Below are 21,779 nucleotides of genomic sequence, written 5' to 3'. Positions count from 1 at the left end.
TTTAAAAATGCAACAAATTCATAAATATAAATATGAAATGAAAGGTAGAGATCTGTAAGATATCAAACAATACACAAAGTAAACTTTATATTTTCCGTAAAAAAAAAAGCGTCTGTCAAAGTTATGTCCTCACTTTGCATCAACTCCGTCAGATTTTTTATCATTCTGAATAAAGATCCCTTTCACACTTCCTGCTCATTTTGGATGCAACAGTAGGACATGTGGTCTGGTAATTTATATATATTTTTTTATATTTTAAACAAACAGTTTTTGCGGTCACAGCTTCAACATGTCAACTCCGTCATTCCCATTGTGATCGTTTCTGTTAAGAATCGTGGAATAATTTTGCCATTTGAGTTTAGGTTATAGAGGCACCTTCAACTGAGGAAAAAAACCCCAAATGGTTCCAGTGTACAACACATGGTTAAAATGGAAAAACATTCAGTTTTGTCAACTCTGTCAGAATTTTGATTTTATAGAATGTATTTTATAACTTTACTGAACACTATTATTAGATAATTAAAGACTTATAAAACACTCTTGTTGGATGGATCAAATTAAAATAGCATGCTTTTAGTGTGTTAGCGAAGTTGACACAAACCACAGTAAGATGTAAGTTATGAAGTGAATGTCAATTCTCAGAAAAAATTAGCATTTCTTATAAAAACTTGTTCCCTTACATGATTCGTTAGCTGAGACCTGTCTACAAATATATCCAGTTCATATTAATTTAGTATTAAATAATTTTTTTCTATTATCTCAAGAATCAGTGCCCTACATGCTTTTACTGTACCAGTCCATGTTGTCACTGTTTTAGTGAGTGACTTGCACAAACTGTGAGATGATGAACTGTGTTGCTTTTGAACAGTTGTGTCATCCACATATCCAGTTTCAGATGTAAAAGCGCAAAATTGCACATATCCGTGAGTGTCCAGTGCCATACAGTAAGTAAATATTGTAAAATAAAGGTTCTACAACTTTAAGATGCGAACTAAACATGCAGCACAACCAGTTAAGAAGTTTAAAAGTCCTGATGTAACTAAAATTGGAATATTGTCAATATACGTATCAAATGAGAGCAACTGTTTTTACATTATTAGATTATAATAGTTTTTCTCAGTCAATATGTGTTTGACAACCCTGATGTAATCTTAAGCTGAAAAAAAAAGTTGCTGCATTTCGATCACTGGCTTTCAATGAGAAGTGAAATCCACTGCTAGAGATATTCAGCAGAACGTTAGCCACATAAACAAAGCATAAAACATGAAAGGCACCTAACAGCTGTGAGATGATGGAGATATTTGGGCGAGATCAGGAGCCCCTGAGGGACTGAACCAACTCAGAGAATAAAAGCAGCCTTTCATGACTCACTGCAAACATGAGCAGAGAGCAGGCTTCTGTGTAAACAGGAAGTGCCACTGTCCGGCACACAACGATTTGTTCTCTATAGACAGAAATATATCACAGGGATCCTCTGGGAGACCAACAAATACACTTACAGCTATAAACTCTCATGCTTACAGTCTGTAAACAAAGTGCTCCGTCATACTTCTGAAGAGTTGCGTAATTGAGAAATTCTTAAAAACAAAAGCTTGTCCCCTTCTATCACTCTAGCTTTATAAAAACAATAAATAAACATACACTATGGAGCAATGCATTTTTATTTGGCTATTATGCTCCAGGAAATTAACCTAACATGTTTTAATATTTTTCTAAAGCTTCATTCAACTGATGCTTATTGTAATGCACGAGCCACTAGAGGGCAGCACTAACCATTTCAAAAAGCCTACTAAGCCAGTCAGACAAAAAGTAATTTTCATAGAAAAATCCAAATCAGTGCTATGTTTGGAATAGCATACTACTACTATACTACTTTTACTATTGCTGCCGTATATACTATACATACTATGCACAGGATGCACATTTCTTTAGTATGATTTGTCCATATTTTTATTGACAAATCAATTAAGACATTTTTACACTACATGGGTAAAAATGCAAAGTATTAAGTATCTAAAATAACTGGACACCACTTGCTGAATTAAACATGCAACATGTAGCATGTACTGTTTGAAATGTTTAACATTTTTATAATGCACTCTGTTAAACAAAGAAAAAACAGATTGGCAGTAAACAGCATATACTGCACAGTATTCAGTAAGTAGTAAACTAGTATTCCATTCCAAACAGCCTGAAAACTATTTGGCATACTACTGCATCTCTCCTATATACTGTAGCACGCAAGCTCACAATCCTAAATATTAGCGCACTGAAAACAGTATAGATCAAAGATAAATGGATAGATTTCTAGTGCACTATATTGGCACACTGACTCAGGTCCTACTTAGGTAGAAATATGTTAAATAAATTTCAGCAAATTAGCTTCAGAAAAGGTGACTTTAACTGAAAGGTGAGTCGTTTGCATCTCTAGAACTTAAAAACAAAACAAAAAATGTGTCTTTTAAAACTAAAAATGTTCACATTTTGGGCCTTTATCACATTTAAAGCCTTCAGCACCCTTACTATTTTAAAGGACCATAGAGGACCATTAAATTTGTGACCTCAAAACCCACGCCCCCAAATTGGTTTGGTCCCTCCCCCCAGTGTTCAAGACATGGTTACGGCCTTGGTCGTTTGCAAAATAAATGTATCACAGATAACAAATATGCCTGTTAATAGAGTGATTCTACAATGGAATCTCTGAGCGAAAACGTCTTTATAACACTCCATCCAAACAGATAGGTGTAAGTAAAAGTCCAGTAAAACCTTTAATTAACTAAAATATAAAAGTGTGCACTTACAGTGCAGGGCCTCCAGTTCTTTAGTGTCCTCGTCCTTCTCATTGTCTTTGTTCTCGTCCTCACTGTCTTTCCTGTATTCTGTAGGAGACTGCAGCTCTTGATCCTCAGTGTGAGAGTTCTGTTCATCCACCACTACATGAGACAAAGAAACACACAGCTTTCACATTCATATACTAGAAACATCTAGGGCTGGGCGATGTATTGAATATTCACAATATATTCACAAAGACTTGATGGGAATATATAAAAATGTGAATCAAAATGATTTTGACGTGCTTTATATTCGGCCATTACGTTTCCTAAATAACGTGCCGTTAGACTGGTTTAATTATCCTTCTTTGTTGGGTGACTCGAGAGTATTACAGCATTAAAAAATATGTTTTATACACTAGAATTGGAATTTCACTGTGCAAAGGTGAATGTGACCATGCCTTTACAGTTGTCACTGTATATTAAACTGCCATTGGATAAAGTATTTTAAGATTAACTTGTAATTGTAAGTGCAATTTTTTCTTCTTTTCAAACGTTATATCAGGTGGACTGGGCACGTGTGATTCTTACTTCTCTCTGCCTGCTCAATGATCTGTCTAAGGGCTTTCTTCAGGCTGTTGGCTCTCAGCACCAGCTGCTCACGGGGTCTGAAGAGCTTATGAGCAGAGCCCTTCTCTGTCTCAATCTCCTTCAGCTCTGTTAAAGACTCCTCACTCAGATCCTCCTCTTCCTCCAGCTCTTCCTCCTCCACCTCCTCCTCGACGATGGGTGGAGTGGTGAGGGTGGAGGGGGTCATGGCTTGGGCCTCAAAATTCAGCGTCTGCAGGAGTGAATCCAGCTTCTCATTCAGATTCACACACTGCAGACAAAGAACAAAAGATTAGAGATGTGTGTTGGGCAGTGTCAGAAATTAATGGGGGCTCAAGGCAAAAATGCCACTTTAAGTGACAAAAATGCCCCCGAAATTCAATATGAGAGGCAAAAAAATGCCCCCATAATGATTTTTTCTGTGTTTTATTTGTAATATCTGAAACATTTCTTAATATTTTACTTTAGGCCTTGGTATACAAATTGTTGCATAAAACACAAATCTAATTATTCAGATGGATGGATGTTGAAATGATATATGATTAGAAAGCATATGCTCAAATAAAGGTAAACTACAGAGGTAAAGTTTAACAAGTCCATTTTTGAAATTGGCTTGACAAAGCCTTGTCTGAAAGTGTAAACTAGTTGTAAAGGTTTGATGGTTATACAAACATTGCAGTGAGACAAACTGCCAGCTATATATACAGTTGTGCTCAAAGGTTTGCATACCCTTGGAGAATTGGTAATATATGTACCATTTTTAAAGAAAACATGAGTGAGCAGGCAGAACAAATTTCTTTTATTTCTTATGGGATTCATATTCAACTGTAGGTTATAACAGAATGGCACAATCATAAAACAAAACATGGCAACAAAGAAAAAAATGAAATGACCATCTGTTCAAAAGTCTCCATACCCTTAGTTCTTAATACTGTGTATTGCCCCCTTTAGCATCAATGACAGCATGCAGTCATTTGTAATAGTTGTCTATGAGGCCCCAAATTCTTGCAGGTGGTATAGCTGCCCATTTGTCTTGGAAAAATGCCTCCAGGTCATGCAAAGTCTTTGGTCGTCATGCATGATCCGCACATTTGAGATCTCCCCAGAGTGGCTCGATGATATTAAGGTCAGGAGACTGTGATGGCCACTCCAGAACCTTCACCTTTTTCTCCTGTAACCACTGGAGGGTCAACTTGGCCTTGTGCTTAGGGTCATTGTTGTGCTGGAAAGTCCAAGAGCGTCCCATGCGCAGCTTTCGTGCAGAAAAATGCAAATTGTCTGCCAGTATTTTTGATAACATGCTGCATTCATCTTGCCATCATATTTCACAAGATTCCCCATGCCTTTAGAGCTCAAACACCCCCAAAACATCAGTGAGCCACCACCATGCTTCTCAGTGGGGATGGTATTCTTTTCACTATAGGCTTGTTGACCCCTATCCAAACATAGCGCTTATGGTTGTGACCATAAAGCTCTATTTTGGTCTCGTCACTCCAAATTACAGTGTGCCAGAAGCTGTGAGGCGTGTCAAGGTGTTGTCAGGCATATTGTAACCAGGCTTTAGTGGCATTGGCGTAGTAAAGGTTTCAATCTGGCAACTCGACAATGCAGCTCATTTTTGTTCAAGTATCGTTGTATTGTGCTCCTTGAAACAACCACACCGTCTTTTTCCAGAGCAGCCTGTATTTCTCTTGAGGTTACCTGTGGGTTTTTCTTTGTATCCCGAACAATTCTTCTGGCAGTTGTGGCTGAAATCTTTCTTGGTCTACCTGACCTTGGCTTGGTATCAAGAGACCCCTGAATTTTCCACTTCTTAATAAGTGATTGAACAGTACTGACTGGCATCTTCAAGGCTTTGGATATCTTTTTATATCCTGTTCCATCTTATAAAGTTCCATTACCTTGTTACGCAGGTCTTTTGACAGTTCTTTTCTGCTCCCCATGGCTCAGTATCTAGCCTGCTCAGTGCATCCACATGAGAGCTAACAAACTCATTGACTATTTATACACAGACACTAATTGCAATTTAAAAAGCCACAGGTGTGGGAAATTAACCTTTAATTGCCATTTAAACCTGTGTGTGTCACCTTGTGTGTCTGTAACAAGGCCAAACATTCAAGGGTATGTAAACTTTTGATCAGGGCCATTTGGGTGATTTCTGTTATCATTATGATTTAAAAAGGAGCCAAACAACTATGTGATAATAAATGGCTTCATATGATCACTATCCTAAATAAAAGACAGTTTTAATCAAATGATCATATTTCAGTCATATTTTCAAAATCAATGCCAAAATTTCACAATTTCTGCCAGGGTATGCAAATTTTGAGCACAACTGTACTGTATATTTAAGCAATATCACACGAGCAAGAGTGCGAAATAGCCCTACATCAGCACTGCTGTGATTCGGTCGCAGGCACGAGGCCATAGGTAATCATAGCATTGCTGATTTAGGGCCATATAGCAAGATTGTGAGTGTGATATTGCTTAAATATATATATATATATATATATATATATATATATATATATATATACTGTATATAGTGAGACGAGGAGGAGGGTGGGGCCGGGCCATGACTACGCACGCCCGGCCCCCAATCGGGCTAATCAGCCGAGGAGAGGGATAAATGCAGCCGGATGCGGCAGCTGCGTGTGGCTCTCTCTCTCCCGAACTGCAGCATCCGGCTGCATTTATCCCTCTCCTCGGCTGATTAGCCCGAGTGGGGGCCCCTCCTCCTTGTCACAAATATATAGCTGGAAGTTATTAGGAAAAACTGAGTACGGTCATAAAACACACATTTGTGCGTGGAACTACTTTCTTACATGACGGATCAGAATCTGCTGTTGCTAGTTCAAACCAAATGATGGGTCCAGGCCTTTGTTAGTAATTAAAAAATGTCACTTTAGAACTAGTATAATGGTTTGGGCTGTTTCTAACAAGTTATTGGAGAAACAAGGGTGTGTGTGTGAGTGTGTGTGTGTGAGAGTGAGAGTGAGAGAGAGAGAGAGAGAGAGAGATGGAGCGTGTGCTATCACCTGTTGCCACTACCAAGAAGTGATGCTATAGTGTGTTAGTCAGCTTTCTGAAGATAATGTCATTTTGGTCAAATTCATCCTGTTTTCTCTGGGGAAAAATAGCCGTCTGAGCGGGGGTATTCCTCCCTATTTCACGGTAGCTGGTGCGCAAGAGTCTTTCACTATAGAAACCGCAATCTCCTCCACCATTTTGAACAGTATGTCCTCTCCAGTGTGGAAACTCCGGTAAGAGGTAAGCACCTTGAGTTTGTGTAATTAATCAGTCTGTTGTGTCTCAGCTGTGATGAGCCTTAATGCTGAAGTTGTTAGTTTAAAGCCATTTAAAGCTATTTCCCAGCTTTAGTAGTGTAGCAATAATACGAGTGATCACGTACTAGTGCTGATGAATGAAAACACTGACTGACGCTGACTCATGTCACATCACCTGGCTCATATTACACACAAAAATGGTCTTTTACCGCCACCTGCTGGCTAAAATATGTAATGTCACAAAATTAAAGGTAAAGAGACACATATAGCTCTTAACACATATGCACTGCTCTTACATTTTAGTTTAGAACGGTTCGAACATAAGCGGAGTGATACACACAGTGAAGCGTCTGAGTGCTGATGGTGTGAGACCATCAGTACTCATGGAACTTCTCTCGTCCAATCAGATTTAAGGACCGGAGCTAACTGTTGTATATATAAATATATATAGTATATACAGTATATACAGTATATATATATATATATATATATATATATATATATATATATATATATATATATTTATATGTATACACACACCGATCTGCCACAACATTAAAACCACCTGCCTAATATTGTGTATATATCTTGTCCCACCAAAACAGTGCAACCCGCATCTCAGAATAGCATTCTGAGATGCTATACTTCTCACCACAATTGAACAAAGCAGTTATCTGAGTTACCATAGACTTTGTCAGTTCGAACCAGTCTGGCCATTCTCTGTTGACCTCTCTCATCAACAAGGCGTTTCCATCCACAGAACTGCCGCTCACTGGATGTTTTTTGTTTTTGGCACCATTCAGAGTAAATTCTAGAGACTGTTTTGTGTGAAAATCCCAGGAGATCAGCAGTTACAGAAATACTCAAACCAGCCCGTCTGGCACCAACAATCATCCATGCGATTATCTAATCAGCCAATCATGTGGCAGCAGTGCAGTGTATAAAATCATGCAGATATGGATCAGGAGCTTCAGTTAATGTTCACATCAACCATCAGAATGGGGAAAAATGTGATCTCAGTGATTTGGACTGTGGCATGATTGTTGTTGGTGCCAGGCTGGCTGGTTTGAGTATTTCTGTAACTGCTGATCTCCTGGGATTTTCACACATTAAAGATTTTGAAAAAACCCTAATCAGAGTTAGAAAAATAACAGTATGTTGGCTTTGTCAAGCAAACATAAAAAATTCTGAAAATCAAATCCAGGGGGGCAAACATTGCCCCTTAATGGAAAAGTTAATTTCTGACACTGGCCTAGGGGCTGGGTGGCATGACGTTATAGTACAATGGTAGAAACTGATCATCCAGTAGTGATGCTATACTGTCTTGTTAGGCACAGCACAAAGCTGTTGTTTACAGTAGCCAAGCAATGTTGCAAAATATTAATTCAATGCATCCATTACAGGTTGGGGTTGGGGGGGGGGGGGGGGGGTTGCTAATCATTGTAGAAACAAATATATCTAGAGTTATAATTTAAACATACAAATATGTAAATAAAATGGGGTCAGACAGCACAGACTCACTTTGAGGGCCAGTGCTTCAGCGTCTTCTGTGCTGTCAGTGCTTCTCTCATAACACTTCCCCACTTTCGCTGCAAACTCCTTCACTGTCTCACACAAGACCCTGCAGGAGAAAAGAGGACAAATGTCTTTCTTATTGTACTTGATGGTGTAATAAACACTGTCTGGTGTGAGAGGACTCACTTTGATGAAGATATGACTACTGAGTGCTGATCTGAGTTCAGGATCTTCGTGAGATGAGCAGCCACTGAATCCTCATAAGCAGAGATCTGAAACTAAAATGACTTATACATATCACATGTCATATTAATATTAGAGATGGGAATAACATGGGAAATCTGAGTATAAATGAACCAACCACCCCTCAGACTGCCCATAACTATATACTAAACAATAATATTAATACTTGTGTAGTATATTATCATCTGAAATACCATTTATTACAATAAAACTGTTGCAAATGTGTATATTTAAATACACATTATATGAACACCCAGTCAGTTGCAGGCTCGGACAGATTTCTCTCTCATTTTTTTTATGCAGAAAAATGTGTAATTTGCTAGTCAAATTTGCTGCGGTTGTGCAAGTACCTGGCCGTCTTCTGCCTCCTCAGGTGTGGCGGGACAGCTGTGTTTGGGAGGAATTTTAATCTCATACGTCATTATACTCCACCTGTCAACAGCAGAGGGCAGCTGTAGCTGTAACCAATGCTACACATACTGTATTATATGCATAAAGTGCTTATGATCATAAATTAATATGCACTCTGTACCTGTCCAGCATCTTGGTGCTGGCTCGCTCCAGCTTCTCCAGTATCTGAGGGAGTTGAGTGTCGTCGTCACACGACGGGCCCCAACCGAGCACCCGTGCCAGGTCATTCCCAGTACCCAGCGGCAGAACGCCCAGCTGGCACTGCCAACCAGAGAAAGAGAGTTCACTTAGATCAGATGAAAAAAATCCTCATTAACATCTGTTCAAAGAGATGCTCTACACTGTGTCTTAACCAGGCACAATGTGTTAAAATGACAAGCAATAAAAGCAACAGTGCCCCATTAAGTATTTGGACACTTAAGCCACATTTCAAAATGTATGAATGTGGCATCTGCAATGAACTTGATGCCAATGATGCCAGATAATAACTCAGCCCTTTTTAAGCCTAATTTTATCTGGTCTTAAGGTGATTTCAAGTGAATGTATGAAGGTAGTTATCCTTACAGGTGTTCTAGCAGAGTAACAGCAGGTGTAGTTCATCACATTAACTATGGACATGTTCAGCTAATGTTTGACAACCAGAAATTCTACTAAGATTTTTATCCTAATATCTTTGTTTTATCACTTGAAACCTAACAAACTTGGAAGAATGTACTTGTGCTTTTTACAACAACAAAAAAAGCCTCTTGTTTTAAAATTTTGGCTGTGATTGAGTCACGTCGCACAGCATTTTCACATTCAGTGTGGACAGAATTTTTTTTTGTGGCATTGCGGCAAGTTAGGACACAGTGTCTTACTGTGATTTTCAGTCACCTGTTTGTGAAGATTAAGTTTATCGATTTCAGACAGGACCCAACCAACGCTTCCATCTCCACCACATACGAGGATTCGGAAGTTATCGAACTTCTGGAACAATCGAAGGCTTTAACAGAAAAATGTGCAATTGAACCAAAATGTCTCAAAGAATTAAAGTCAGGGGAAAATGCGACATCATATTTTTTATTGAAAAAGTCAAAACAACAAAACAAGCAAAAAAAAATACATAAAAAATAGGTCACACTCTGCGATCTTTGACATCCTGGTCTTACCCCAAGTGAGGTCCACCGTTGACCAGATCAAAGACTTGAGCGGGATTAAGCAGCTGTTTGAAGCGACGCAGGAATTTCACCCCTTGGTTGTCTCCACTTTTAGAGTTGACAAACACAAGAAGTGGACTTGCGCATGATGGTGGACAGGTGGCCTTCCAGAAACCTGTCACGAATAAGAAAAACTATTTTATTATAAAATTGACTTATTGAAAAATACAATAAATTGTAAAAATATATTTATTGGAAAACTAATTAATTACAAGAATGCAATATGTTTTTTTATGCTTATTAATCATTTCGTTAGCTTAGCAACATGCTAACGGCAAACTCCACTGAAGTCGACTCGAGTGTCCTGCTTGTGTCAATTATGAGGTTCCATTACAATTGTGATACTGCCTTAGAAGGCAGCTGCCTATCTAGGCAAAAGACAATAAGGCAGCTCATTAGGCAATGTTAACCTCGTCAACAAAATTACTGGCGAAAATGTAATACATTTGTGAGATTAATCAGCTACATCCACAGTATCAGCATAATATTACCAATTCTATCTGCACAGATAATGAAGCAAATGAACAGGAGAACCTGAACTAAATTACCCGCTGGTCAGAATACATAACTTAAGCTGTGACTACCTAAAACCGCAACATGTAATGCAATATCCTTAACAGTCTAAATGTGATGAATTCACAACAGAGAACTTCTAAAGACTAGCTTATACTTTAATATATTCATTATATGCCATTAATTCAGCAGCTCAGGTTTTCAGAACAGTTTCTGTTTACTCTTACATATTAAACATGTTATCTTTAATACTGTATGTTTTATACATTTTTAAATAATTGTAAGTAGTTTATCAATTATCATATTTGAATATTTGGTTAAAGTTTGGTCTATTAATGTCTGATAAATGATTCTGTCATTTTGCACATTGTCATCAACTAAATGTTTTTTGGTCAATTAAAATTAAATGAAATTTTTGTCAAAAAAAAAAAAAACACTAGTTAGGTCAAACTTGTCAAGACAAACTTGGCTTGAAAAAGCCTCATCTGAAAGTTTAGGCTAGTTTTAAAAGTTTGTAAATTTAAGACAAACCCTGTGTCTCAATCAGCTCCCTAGCTCCCTATGTCGTGAATTAGTATATCATAAACATGAATTCGGGCACTGGTAAGGGTATTGATCCACTGAACATTGGGATAGTTATGACTCAGTCACCTGCGTCACGTTAATGAGCTTGCAGATTCAAGCGCAGCTGTTATTAATCAGCACCATTGCTGTATAAATGACACTGTCGTCACTATCGTTTTACTGTGCATTGGGGGATTTTTTAGGGAGCGAACGTTTCAGTGGACTGGAAAGATTTTGCAAATGAGACAGCCCTTAAAATGGCCGACTCTGATCAGTGCCCTGACTACTGAACTAGGGATCTGATTGAGACGCTCAAACAGCCAGCTAGCAAGCTAGCTATATAGTCAGCCAGACTGTCACATAGAGAGTCAGAAAAATGTCAGATTGTTTTGTTTGTTTGTTTGTTTGTTTGTTTGAATTAACGAGCATTCCTTTGGCCTAGGGGGTGGGCGATATGACCAAAATCTCATATCACAATATGAGTAATTTTATATAATGATACTTCCTAGTAAACATTTTTTTGAAAATCAATAAAAATTGGTTTATATTTTAAATAATCATATTGTAATGCCTATTTTTGGATAATCCAGTCAGTGAATTAAATAGTTTCAAATAAATAAATAAATAAATAACATTTGGCATTCATAGTATTCTTTTGCATGCTTCATTTTGATGAGGTTGTAACAAATTGCTTGTATTAAGAGTGAATATTGTTGTGTGACACAGTTTGCAGATTACATTTTTCTGCTCTGTGTTGGCTTTTGTGAACCTACACCACAGATGTCGCCCCTGTTTTAACAACAAGCTCCTCTTAATTTTCTTGACTTGTTTGCAAGTCATCCCATTCTGTGGAGATTGTTTTTTCTGGGTTTTTCCTGGGTTCCTGAGTAGAGCGAGTGATCCCGCTCTGCACTCTCCTGTAAATATCGGGAAGCCTGCTAGACTTGCGACACTTGCATGCTCCAGAGATAGCACTCACATGAAACAACAAATGAGCATGTCAGATGCTCTATTGAAGCACTGAATGCGAGATTAATGCAGAAAATTTTTTAATGACATAAAACCCTGTCTATGTTTCTTAAATTCACTCAGTCTCACATGAAGCTCTGTACACTAACAGATAAACCCATGCTCTGCAAATAGATATTTGCATATTGTGATATACACAATGTAGCAAAATCTCCATCGATCGACATTTTATATCAGTGCCACAAAATATATCGTCCTATTGCCCAGCCCTACCTTGGCCCCTTTGAACATTCCATCAATGTAAATGGGATTTTTCCGATTTTTGATTGTCAGAAAAGTCATAACACACTATTCCAGAACAGTCTGAAGGTCTTTGCCAAGTTTTGTGGATGTAGTTTGAATATATATATATATATATGAGAGAGAGAGAGAGAGAGAGAGAGAGAGATAACCAACATAATAACAGTGAGATTTTTCGTTGAGTCCATGTTGCTTAGGAACAGTTTTCTCCATGTCTGGACAAGACTGAATCACTGAGAGTGGAGTGGGAAGAAAATGCAAACCATCTAACATGCATGCATGCAGCATGTGCAGTAACCAGTGGCTGAACAGACCAGTAGCTGCAAGCAGTAATCCGCAGTGTTTACGAGATTCACCATATGCCAGATTTAGATTTCAACATTCCTGTCTCTCATTGTATGAACATACACGACTCATCTCTGTGTACCTGTATGCATCTTGCTTTGTACTCGTGTAAATGGCTATAAGCATGCATGAGTGTAAGTGTTGCTGACAGTTGCCCTCAAGCGAGGGTTTTGCGTGTTCTCCATGTGGCTGCGAGCAGACACTAATGTGTGGGTGGATGTTTGTCAGTAGACCCCTTTGGGTTGAACAGAATCCCCTCCTCCCCTTTCCCTCTCTCTCGTGGAAGCAAGCTGAGGCAGATTGAGTCACGAAGCTCTGGCACGTGCCACAGGCAGCCCTCAGCCAATTAAGATGCAGCTCTCTTCACCACCTAGCACTGAGGCAGGGGGATTCCTTACACGTGAGGACTGAGAGGACTTTACCCATCACATTATCACACTTTCTTTCTCCTCTCATCCCTTTGTCTACTGCTTTAGCAGCTTAACACTCTCCAATCCGGTTATTCTACCAGCACTGCTTTCTTCTATTTTAAAGAGCTAATTAATGGAACAACAAAGCAATCCAACAAAATATCAGTATCAGGAAACTTCAGAGCCATCGATTTTCATTACATTTCTGCCTGGCCGCAACTAATCTCTATTCAATATGTGGCCCTCCAATTAAAGGTAGAGGAGCTTTAAGGTCCTCATCAAAATTGAATGACCAGCTTAGACCAGCAAGAAACCAGCTACCATGCTCCAAAACACAGTTACCATCTTAAGCTTGATTTTCAGGCCATGTTCCAATCTCCTATCTATGAAGGCAGCATTTTCACAGTGAGCAATTTTTACACCTTCTCACTATTATTGAGCACAAGTTGGATCTAAATAGCATTCATATATCTGTCAATAAATGGCAATGTGCAATTTCCTGGAAAAAATTCAGGGCAGTTTCCCTGGTGGCATATGTTCCGGGGCTGATTGAGCAAACAGGGAAGGTATGAATCCTCAGCTGTAGGTTAATAATGCAGACAGGGGTCGAGAGAGAGCCAGGGATGGGCGAGTGTTATTGTTTGCTCTCCTCTTGAATTTTCAGAGCACATGGTCCACCAGAGGCTGTTATGTTTACATGTGCTAAGACAAGACTCACTGAGGGAAAGTGACTTTCCATATGCCATAGAGATAGAGAGCAAAAGTAAAGGAACATGAGTGCAGAGTGTCTCTCAGGAGAGGAGAGAACACATCCTATATATTTGATCAAATCTGACAAGGTCAGAGGTGTAATGGAAAAGATACTGCTCTACATACAAGCAGGGAATTTGCAAAAATAATGAGCTCCATCTATAGCAGTACTCCACCTCACACCACTTCACATAAACCCATGCATGCATAATCATATAAAATATTCAGGGTAGGTAGGGATGGAATCATGCTTACGCACTCAAGCTGGCATTCATAGTGACCCTGAATTTTTGGAATTTATGTACAATGCACCAATAAAACATACTGCAAATCTTTGAACTCAAAACTCTCCTAGTCCAACAGACCATCTATTGAAACAAAGCTGCAAAAATAGGTTGTTACGTACTTTCGCAACTTTCTGGCTTCCACAACGTCATGCATTAATGCATGACCACCAACATTCACACGTCAACAACGCCTATTCGGTATTAAGCAACATGGCACGCCCAGTCACAGTATGATACTATGATAGATGCTATTATTCCTAAATACCAGAAGAACTAATGCTAACGCTAAAATATTAGAGAAAATCCACTGTTCCTGGCTATGTGTAGCACCTACCACTCTGCACATCCTTTCGAAAGATCCCATTGTTTGGGATTGTACGTTTATTTTTATTTAAGCTCCCAGATAATTTCAGTCTCACTTTAACCATTTGTGCGGTGCATCTGCAGATTGCAGATTGTTGAATTTGTCATAATCTAATTTGTGCTTTGCAAAGATGCTACTATTAAAGGAGGGGGTAGCTAAAAACTATATTTAAGCCAACAGCAAACCCGTAGCTCACGAGTATGTGCAGCAAAGCACTGCTGCTCATTTCAGATGCAAGTGGTTAGCATAGAAGTCTGAAAAACAGCCCTTCAGAGAGGTTCAGATAGATGGTGGAAAATGGTCATGACAAACTACATTTCTATTTTTCTTTCATTAAAAGTGGACTTCGGGGGGAAAAAATAAAATGAATAAAATATAAATACATGTATATACTGTTTATAAAGTACGATATGAGCCCTTAAATTACTCTCACTCAAATAGAGCATTAGATAAATATGTATATGCGTGAACTTTTTATGTGCGTGACTTTCAAAACGATTATCACTCATGAAATCTTATAAAAAGTAAAATCTTGGATAGGCCAACAAATCATTTTAGCATTTCTGTAACAAATTACGGTCTTACCATCTGAGTCAATGCTGTTGAGGGCAGTAGGGGGGATGATAGACACTTTGCACTGGCCCAGGGGACATTTGCGGGGGTAGAGATCCATGCATGCCGTGTGCACCTGTCGAAGCACATATGGCTCTTAGACTTCACAAGCTCTCTGAACTCAAGTAGTCATGAGGGATTCTGAGATATGTAGTCCTTACCATGGCTTTGCACCACAAACAACGCCAGTCTTGCAATCGTAGCACGCTGCCACATGTTTTGTCGCAAACGACACACTTGGCACTGACCGGCAGGTTGCCTTCCAACCACTGGTGTGGCATCGCAATCTATAGGAATAAAATATATCAAAAAGGTTTATATAAAAATATGTTTGCATATTTTCAAAATCAAATAGTCAGTCAGTTACCCTGTATAATTAAGCTGGTTGCAGGTTCACGTGACCCCATTAGTTCATTAGTTCTTGTGTTAAAAAAAACGAAACGAAGCGCAACGGAATTCAGGGGTCGCGAGATGCATTTTCAAAATGGCTCATTTTAACTTACCACGGCAACTTAAAAACGCAATGCTCCAGGTGGGACGCTCAAACATGACACATCCTTGTATGGCTGTTGTGGTATTTTAAGACGATTAATTTAAGGATGCAACTTTTCCAAGAGGGTTTTACTGTGTAAATGGTCTAAAAGGCTAAAGCATGCTGTTGTATGACTAGTTGATTAGTTCACCATTGTGACCCATCCCTAATCACTTTCCTTTAATTAGGTCAGCCTCTGGTCTGTTTTAAGGTTTCTCCTTTCCTACATCTTTCTTTCAACTCTCTCTATGATAACAGCATATTTGATTGTAGCTCACGCTCTCTTTGCATGCTAAAGTCTTTAGGATGCTCACCCCATCCTCGTCCTCAATGATGTCCTTCCCGATAGAGGCCAACGTTGTCCATTTGCAGTTGTTTGTGGCCCTGACTGCGCACCTTTTGTGGGCCTTGAATTTACACACTGCAAAAAGAGAAATGTACAAACAGGTCATGAGTCTGGCCAGCAATAACCTTGAGCAGTTTCAATAATGGCAATCAATCGTTTTCATTTCAGCAGAAGAAACATAAGGATATGGAAATTGTGTCCTGAGTCACACCAAAATGAAACAGCACAATATACGGTTGATCATCTGAAGGGAAGCACTGAAGAAGTACTTGAAAAGCAAAGTGAAATCTCATTTGTTTCAACAGTCCAAAAAGAAGTTCTTATGGATCTATCAAGCACAGACCAGGCACTCTTCTGTTCAGTGTGGGTAAGGTCCAGTAAGCTAGCGGCTGACAGTTCTGCGCCGATTTCCTCTATTAAATTGCATTGCAGGTTTAATCAGATTAGCAAAGTTCATATGCTCGTTTCCAGATGGAAAATTGAGTGGCTGATTGATTGGCTTGCAGGCTTCCTCCTCTATAATGTATGGCTCAGCACATTATCATGGCCACCTCCATTCCTACAAACATAAAATCCCTCAGCCATTTCCCAACACAGACACCACAATCAATGCATATGTCTCTACGACTTGCAAAACTACAAAACCTCTTGTACTTTCTTGGCCCAGTTCAAAGAGTTAATAAATCTTTTGTTAAATCTTGAACTGCCAAAACTGATTCAGTTAGTGAGCCGCAATTTGAGAGAAGCGATAGTTCACCAAATGTTTCAAATTCTGTCATCATTTACTCATCCACATGTTGTATGATGAAATTTCACAGGGGAAATACAGTTCAGTCTCAATGGAAATCAGTGCGATGGCGAAGAAGATGGCGAAGAAATTTCCCAGCGCAAATTGTATTTGCCGTTCAAGTTCGGTTAACTTTGACATACAAATTTGCAGCGTTGACCAATAGGAAGTTGCTTGATTTGGCAGTGACACCTTTGCTTGACATGAATGACAGTATGTCAGTCAACATTCATTTTGTTAATTGGTAAAAAAAAAAAAAAAAAGATTCAATGAAAGCGAATAGTGACTGAGGTTGGCATTCTGCCTGAGATCTCTTTTTGTCTTCCATGGTCATGCAGGTTTTAAGTAAATTATGTCAAAAGTTTCATTTTAAGGTGAATTGTCCCTATATAGAGAATCAGCTTATAACTTAATAGTTTGTGAACTGGACTACTGTGGTTGCACTTCATTAATTGAAAAGGTCCAACTCGAAGGAATGACTCATTCACGAGAGTGACATTGCTGGCAGGAAATACAGTTGTACAGAATATAGTTGGTTACAGCTCATTTAGTCAAACCAAGGCCAGCCAACCGGGATGCCAAAGACTTACCACAAGAGAGTGTTTCCTCTGTTTACGGGAAAGGAAGCCGAGTACTCGTGGTATGTCGGACGCTGGGAATTTCCACTTTCTGCAATGCCGTCTCTCAATAATGAATGAGGAGACACATCTTTTGAGACAAGAGTCTCTGATGGCAGACAAGAGACAGCATCCTCTCCAGAGATTCATAAAGCTAATCAGCGAGCACTTCATCTCTCGTTGGCTCTGCACTCACCTTGTAATCAGAGCCGGTCTGCTCTCAGACCATTTCACATGGCTCTGAAAACAAATCATCTATCAATCACTGTAATGTCATTTTCAGGGTTGTTAGCAAACCATTTACAGACAATTCAGTAATGTCGAATGAATGGAAGACTGTTTACGACGTGCTGCTAATGGACAGGATGTCTCCGTCAAATTAGAGAGTGAGAAATATCGAGTTTGCCTCTTTTGTTGGGACCTATGACATCAATCCTTATTGACTGGCTGGCGCAAGAAATTGTAGTGAAATATAAGCAGCGTGAATCATTCTAAACATCAAGTCTCTCAACTTTGGGAAGTGTTTTCTCGAAACCCTGGCCTTCGTAATCCCCGCAATACAGTTAAGGTGAAGTGTGTGATTTCTGCCTCACCAGAATCACCAAATTAAAAATAGTGATTCAAACATTTCTAGAACACTCCCCGAGGATAGCATTGGTCTGACAAACAGACATTGGTCATCATTGGTTTAGCCAATATAACACAATAACAGTTTTCGGTTCCAGTTGTACAGTATATGGCCAAAAGTAATATCCTTTAGTTCAGTGACTGAGTCTTTTGTTAAATCTTTAAATGACCAAACTTATTCAGTGAGTGAGTGAGCCATTAGACAGGGGAGTATGAGATTAATTTGAGAGTTGTTTGAGTAATTTATTAAAAAGAACTGGTAGAAAGGTTATTTGTTTGTTAATTGGACTACACCGGTCGTGCTTCATTCAATGAAAATGTCCAACTCAAAGGAACATTTCGCTCACAATACGGGCAGCACAAGGAAATATTGACAGAGTATTTTAGTAGTGTTCTCAATCCTATTGCTTCAATTAAAAAAAAGTATTTTAATTAAAACATTAGTTTATTAAGCAAATTCATGAACAAACATCCTTCCGCTAGATATAGTCCCTGTTGAGTAATAGATATCATTATGTTGTGTATTTTAGCACAGCTGGAATTATTTATTGACTATCATCATCAGCTATCCGATTGTAATAAACGATCTAATTTCTCATTCTCTGAATAGTTCACTCTAACTGCATTGTCTGCTGAAAGCTAAAACACCACTCACAAAGAACTCACTCTAAAGCGCAAAGCAATTTCCATGAGTGCACAATCGTCTCTCAGCCTTGAAGATGGTAATGAGAGGTTTGTTGAAAAAAAAATGAGATCATCTTTCCACAGTAACACATACAGTAATTAATACTCTGGAGTGCTTGATGGAACAACAGCATTGGACAGTGCTCCCTAATTATCGCTCTGTAGATAACTGCGACCACATGCACAACCACACAAATCCGCTTGTGCCTAAAGCAACATTACCCTATAAAACTGCCATACTAAAAGGCATCTTGAAATGTTTTGGTGGAAAATTAACATGATGATGAAGTTTATGATATTCACAATGGAGCCTGAGTTTCAGAGTTGTACTTGCACTTCTCATTAAAACTGAGGTGTGAGTGCGAGGTATACTATTTTTACTTCCTGCTATGTAAGAGCCAATGACAGTCAGCCGAGTTTAATGAGCACCATCTGCATATCTCTGAAAGTAATTAGCACTCTCTTTCCACATGATGTCACACCATTAGCATTCATAATGCATGATCCTGGAGCTGGTATTTTTAGTGTGAGTGTTTAAACCTGCCAGCATATTCATTTGAGGTGTTTAATCTCGGGTAGATGACAAACAACATGTCCAACATTTTCTTTATAACCTCAATATTTTATGTTCAAATGTTTAAGGAAAAGTGTTAGGTGTTATATCTGGTCATCATTTCTGTTTTTCAACTTTTATCTTTTTTTGCAGCATCCTTATATTCAGCATGAAATTATATTGACCTATTTACTTAATGCACAGTTTTGATCTTTTTGTGCATGATTCACTGGAGTGTTATTCCAAGTAAAAAAGATGTTTGTCTTCATAATCTTTCATAATCTTTAATCAAAATATAATAGCTTGCTCCACCCCCCAAACGACTTTTCTTTTCGGATGACATCATGAATCCCTCACGTTTTCAACCTCTATACTCCAACCACTTAAAGGAATATTCTGGGTTCAATACAAGCAGTGGTGAATTCTCAGGGCCAGCAAAGCCTTCTCTGCTGGCCTAACATGCCAAATAAAGAAATATTTTTCATCCTTTCATTCTCAATCACCTTTTTGCCTATTTATTTTTAATCGCTTTCCACTCTTAAGTAATCTACAAACAAATAGAGAAAAACGAAAAGTTTATCCAGTCAGAATTTATTCCTTGATGCTTACAAGCAAAGTGTGACAACTGTGTCACAAATCGCATGCCCGAAGCTGAAGCAGCACGTGAGTCTGAGCTCCACCCTCTCAGTCCTTCAGAATTTCCACAGAATCCCTCAACAGTGCAAATGAATGGGCAACTAATGTCAGATTGTCAGATTCATCAGCCAATCAGATTGATTTATTTGTTCTTGGTGGGTGTGATCTTTAGGATATGTCCCAGTCAAGGCCTTCTTGCTGGCCTTGAGAGACGCAATCACGCTTTAAGTGATGTATGTAATTTGGAAGCAAAAAGCACGAGATCTTACTGACGAGTCAGCTGTTATCACTGCCACATCACCATTGAGAAAGAGATCCTTATGGATTTAAAAACAGGAGATGTTCTGCATGACTGTGTGATTGCTTAATTTACTAACAGGTAAGGAGGACTGATTTTCACTTCACGTAAATTGGTAAGTGCTTTTTGCATTGTTATAGCAACATCAGGAGTTTTCTAAGTGTAAATTAGGCTGCTTGAGCATTAAGTGTCAGATCAAGTTTTGAAAAGTAGTGCTGCATTCCATTCAACTCAGAAAGTCGGATTTGACAACTTCTAGGAAAAGTGCAATGGAATGCATCTTGAAGTCAGAATTACAACTTGTAGGCTCGTGCAGAAATTCTCAACTCCGATTTCGCCGAGATGCAGGGGCATGATGTCACACAAACATGTCAACACTCAGGGAGATATACAAAGTAAGTGATAAACATTCATTTTATTAAGTAATATCGATAAATGAGTTCGTTTCCACATTACATGATATTAAAGCTTGTTTAACAAACGCCTGCAGAAACAGGTGTATAAAACATGGTAAATTATAATCTCTTTTGATAATCGTACACCTGAAGCACAAATGCTAGCGCTGAAGCATTGTTTGGGTTGCTAGGAGACTTCTCTAATGAGAGTCAAACCCCTGCTAAGCTAACGGGAGTGTTGCAGTTTTGTTTCCTTAAATGTCATCTTCCGAATATCAGGGAATGGAATGCATTTATGGTCGGAGATATCAAGTAGGAATATCCCACATCCAACTTGAATGTAACGCAGCATAACCGTGTACCTTGACGAAACAAAATTTATTGCAAGCAACATTTAAATCGCAAGTATTATTAGATAGATTTTTAGACCAGGTATTATAGACCTCCTTGGTAGATTCATATGAAAAATTATGATTTTTGAATGTCTGTTCGGGAGATGTTCATTTCACAAAACAGTCATGCTGCAGTTAAAATTAGGCTTGCTTGAGCATTAAGTGTCATTTCAAGCTCTGGCTTTCGTGTGTGGATGTGTTCTTAAAATGTCAGTTGGTATTACTAGTTAGCTGCGACATAATGTATGATGCCCAAAGGCATAGGGTGTCTTAGTAATTGTGAAACTGTGTTTTCTTAATTGCATGAATCACACTGAAGGCCTAGACTTTAAATGCACGGCCCGCCAGTGAATACAAGTGAAGCTGAATCGACAGCATTTGTGGCATAGTGTAGATTACCAAATTTAATTTTTACTTCTCCCTCCTATTCTTTACAAAAAAGACAAAATTCTAGGTTGTAGTAAGGCACTTACATTGGAAGTGAATGGGGCCAATCCGTGAACGTTAAAATACATACTTCAACTCCATTTTAGAATGTACCGGCAACTTTTCACAGTCCAATCAATTCCTGATGGATAACATCAAGTCCCGTCCTACATTTTTACTTCTTGAATATCCAGTGTTATTTAGAAATACATCAGATAATGAAAGTAACATTTTTGCATTTCATGTGACAAGTGAATTTTAAGTACAAAAATTCCATGTAGTCTCTCAATTAATATAAGGTCATAAAACCTGCATAATGATGCACAGGGCTTAGCTGCTC

At 38.7% G+C, this 21,779-nt stretch overlaps 1 protein-coding gene across 5 annotated transcripts in view; it reads right to left on the bottom strand.

Annotated features, from left to right (window-relative positions):
• LOC127448554 (diacylglycerol kinase eta-like) overlaps positions 1–21,779 on the bottom strand; it is a 145,624-nt gene that overhangs the window by 37,643 nt on the left and 86,202 nt on the right. For all 5 annotated transcript variants that reach the window (XM_051711186.1, XM_051711185.1, XM_051711188.1 and 2 more), the window contains 11 exons: positions 15,993–16,099; positions 15,308–15,433; positions 15,120–15,222; positions 9,985–10,147; positions 9,710–9,818; positions 8,958–9,097; positions 8,776–8,857; positions 8,369–8,460; positions 8,189–8,288; positions 3,363–3,651; positions 2,802–2,933 (listed from right to left, as the gene is read on the bottom strand). In XM_051711186.1, the coding sequence (XP_051567146.1) occupies positions 2,802–2,933; positions 3,363–3,651; positions 8,189–8,288; positions 8,369–8,460; positions 8,776–8,857; positions 8,958–9,097; positions 9,710–9,818; positions 9,985–10,147; positions 15,120–15,222; positions 15,308–15,433; positions 15,993–16,099 (1,443 nt within the window). The remainder of the gene's footprint in view (positions 1–2,801; positions 2,934–3,362; positions 3,652–8,188; positions 8,289–8,368; positions 8,461–8,775; positions 8,858–8,957; positions 9,098–9,709; positions 9,819–9,984; positions 10,148–15,119; positions 15,223–15,307; positions 15,434–15,992; positions 16,100–21,779) is intronic.

This window comes from Myxocyprinus asiaticus, chromosome 11, assembly GCF_019703515.2.
Source record: "Myxocyprinus asiaticus isolate MX2 ecotype Aquarium Trade chromosome 11, UBuf_Myxa_2, whole genome shotgun sequence".
Lineage (NCBI taxonomy): Eukaryota > Metazoa > Chordata > Actinopteri > Cypriniformes > Catostomidae > Myxocyprinus > Myxocyprinus asiaticus.
This window is presented reverse-complemented; position numbering and strand designations above follow the sequence as displayed.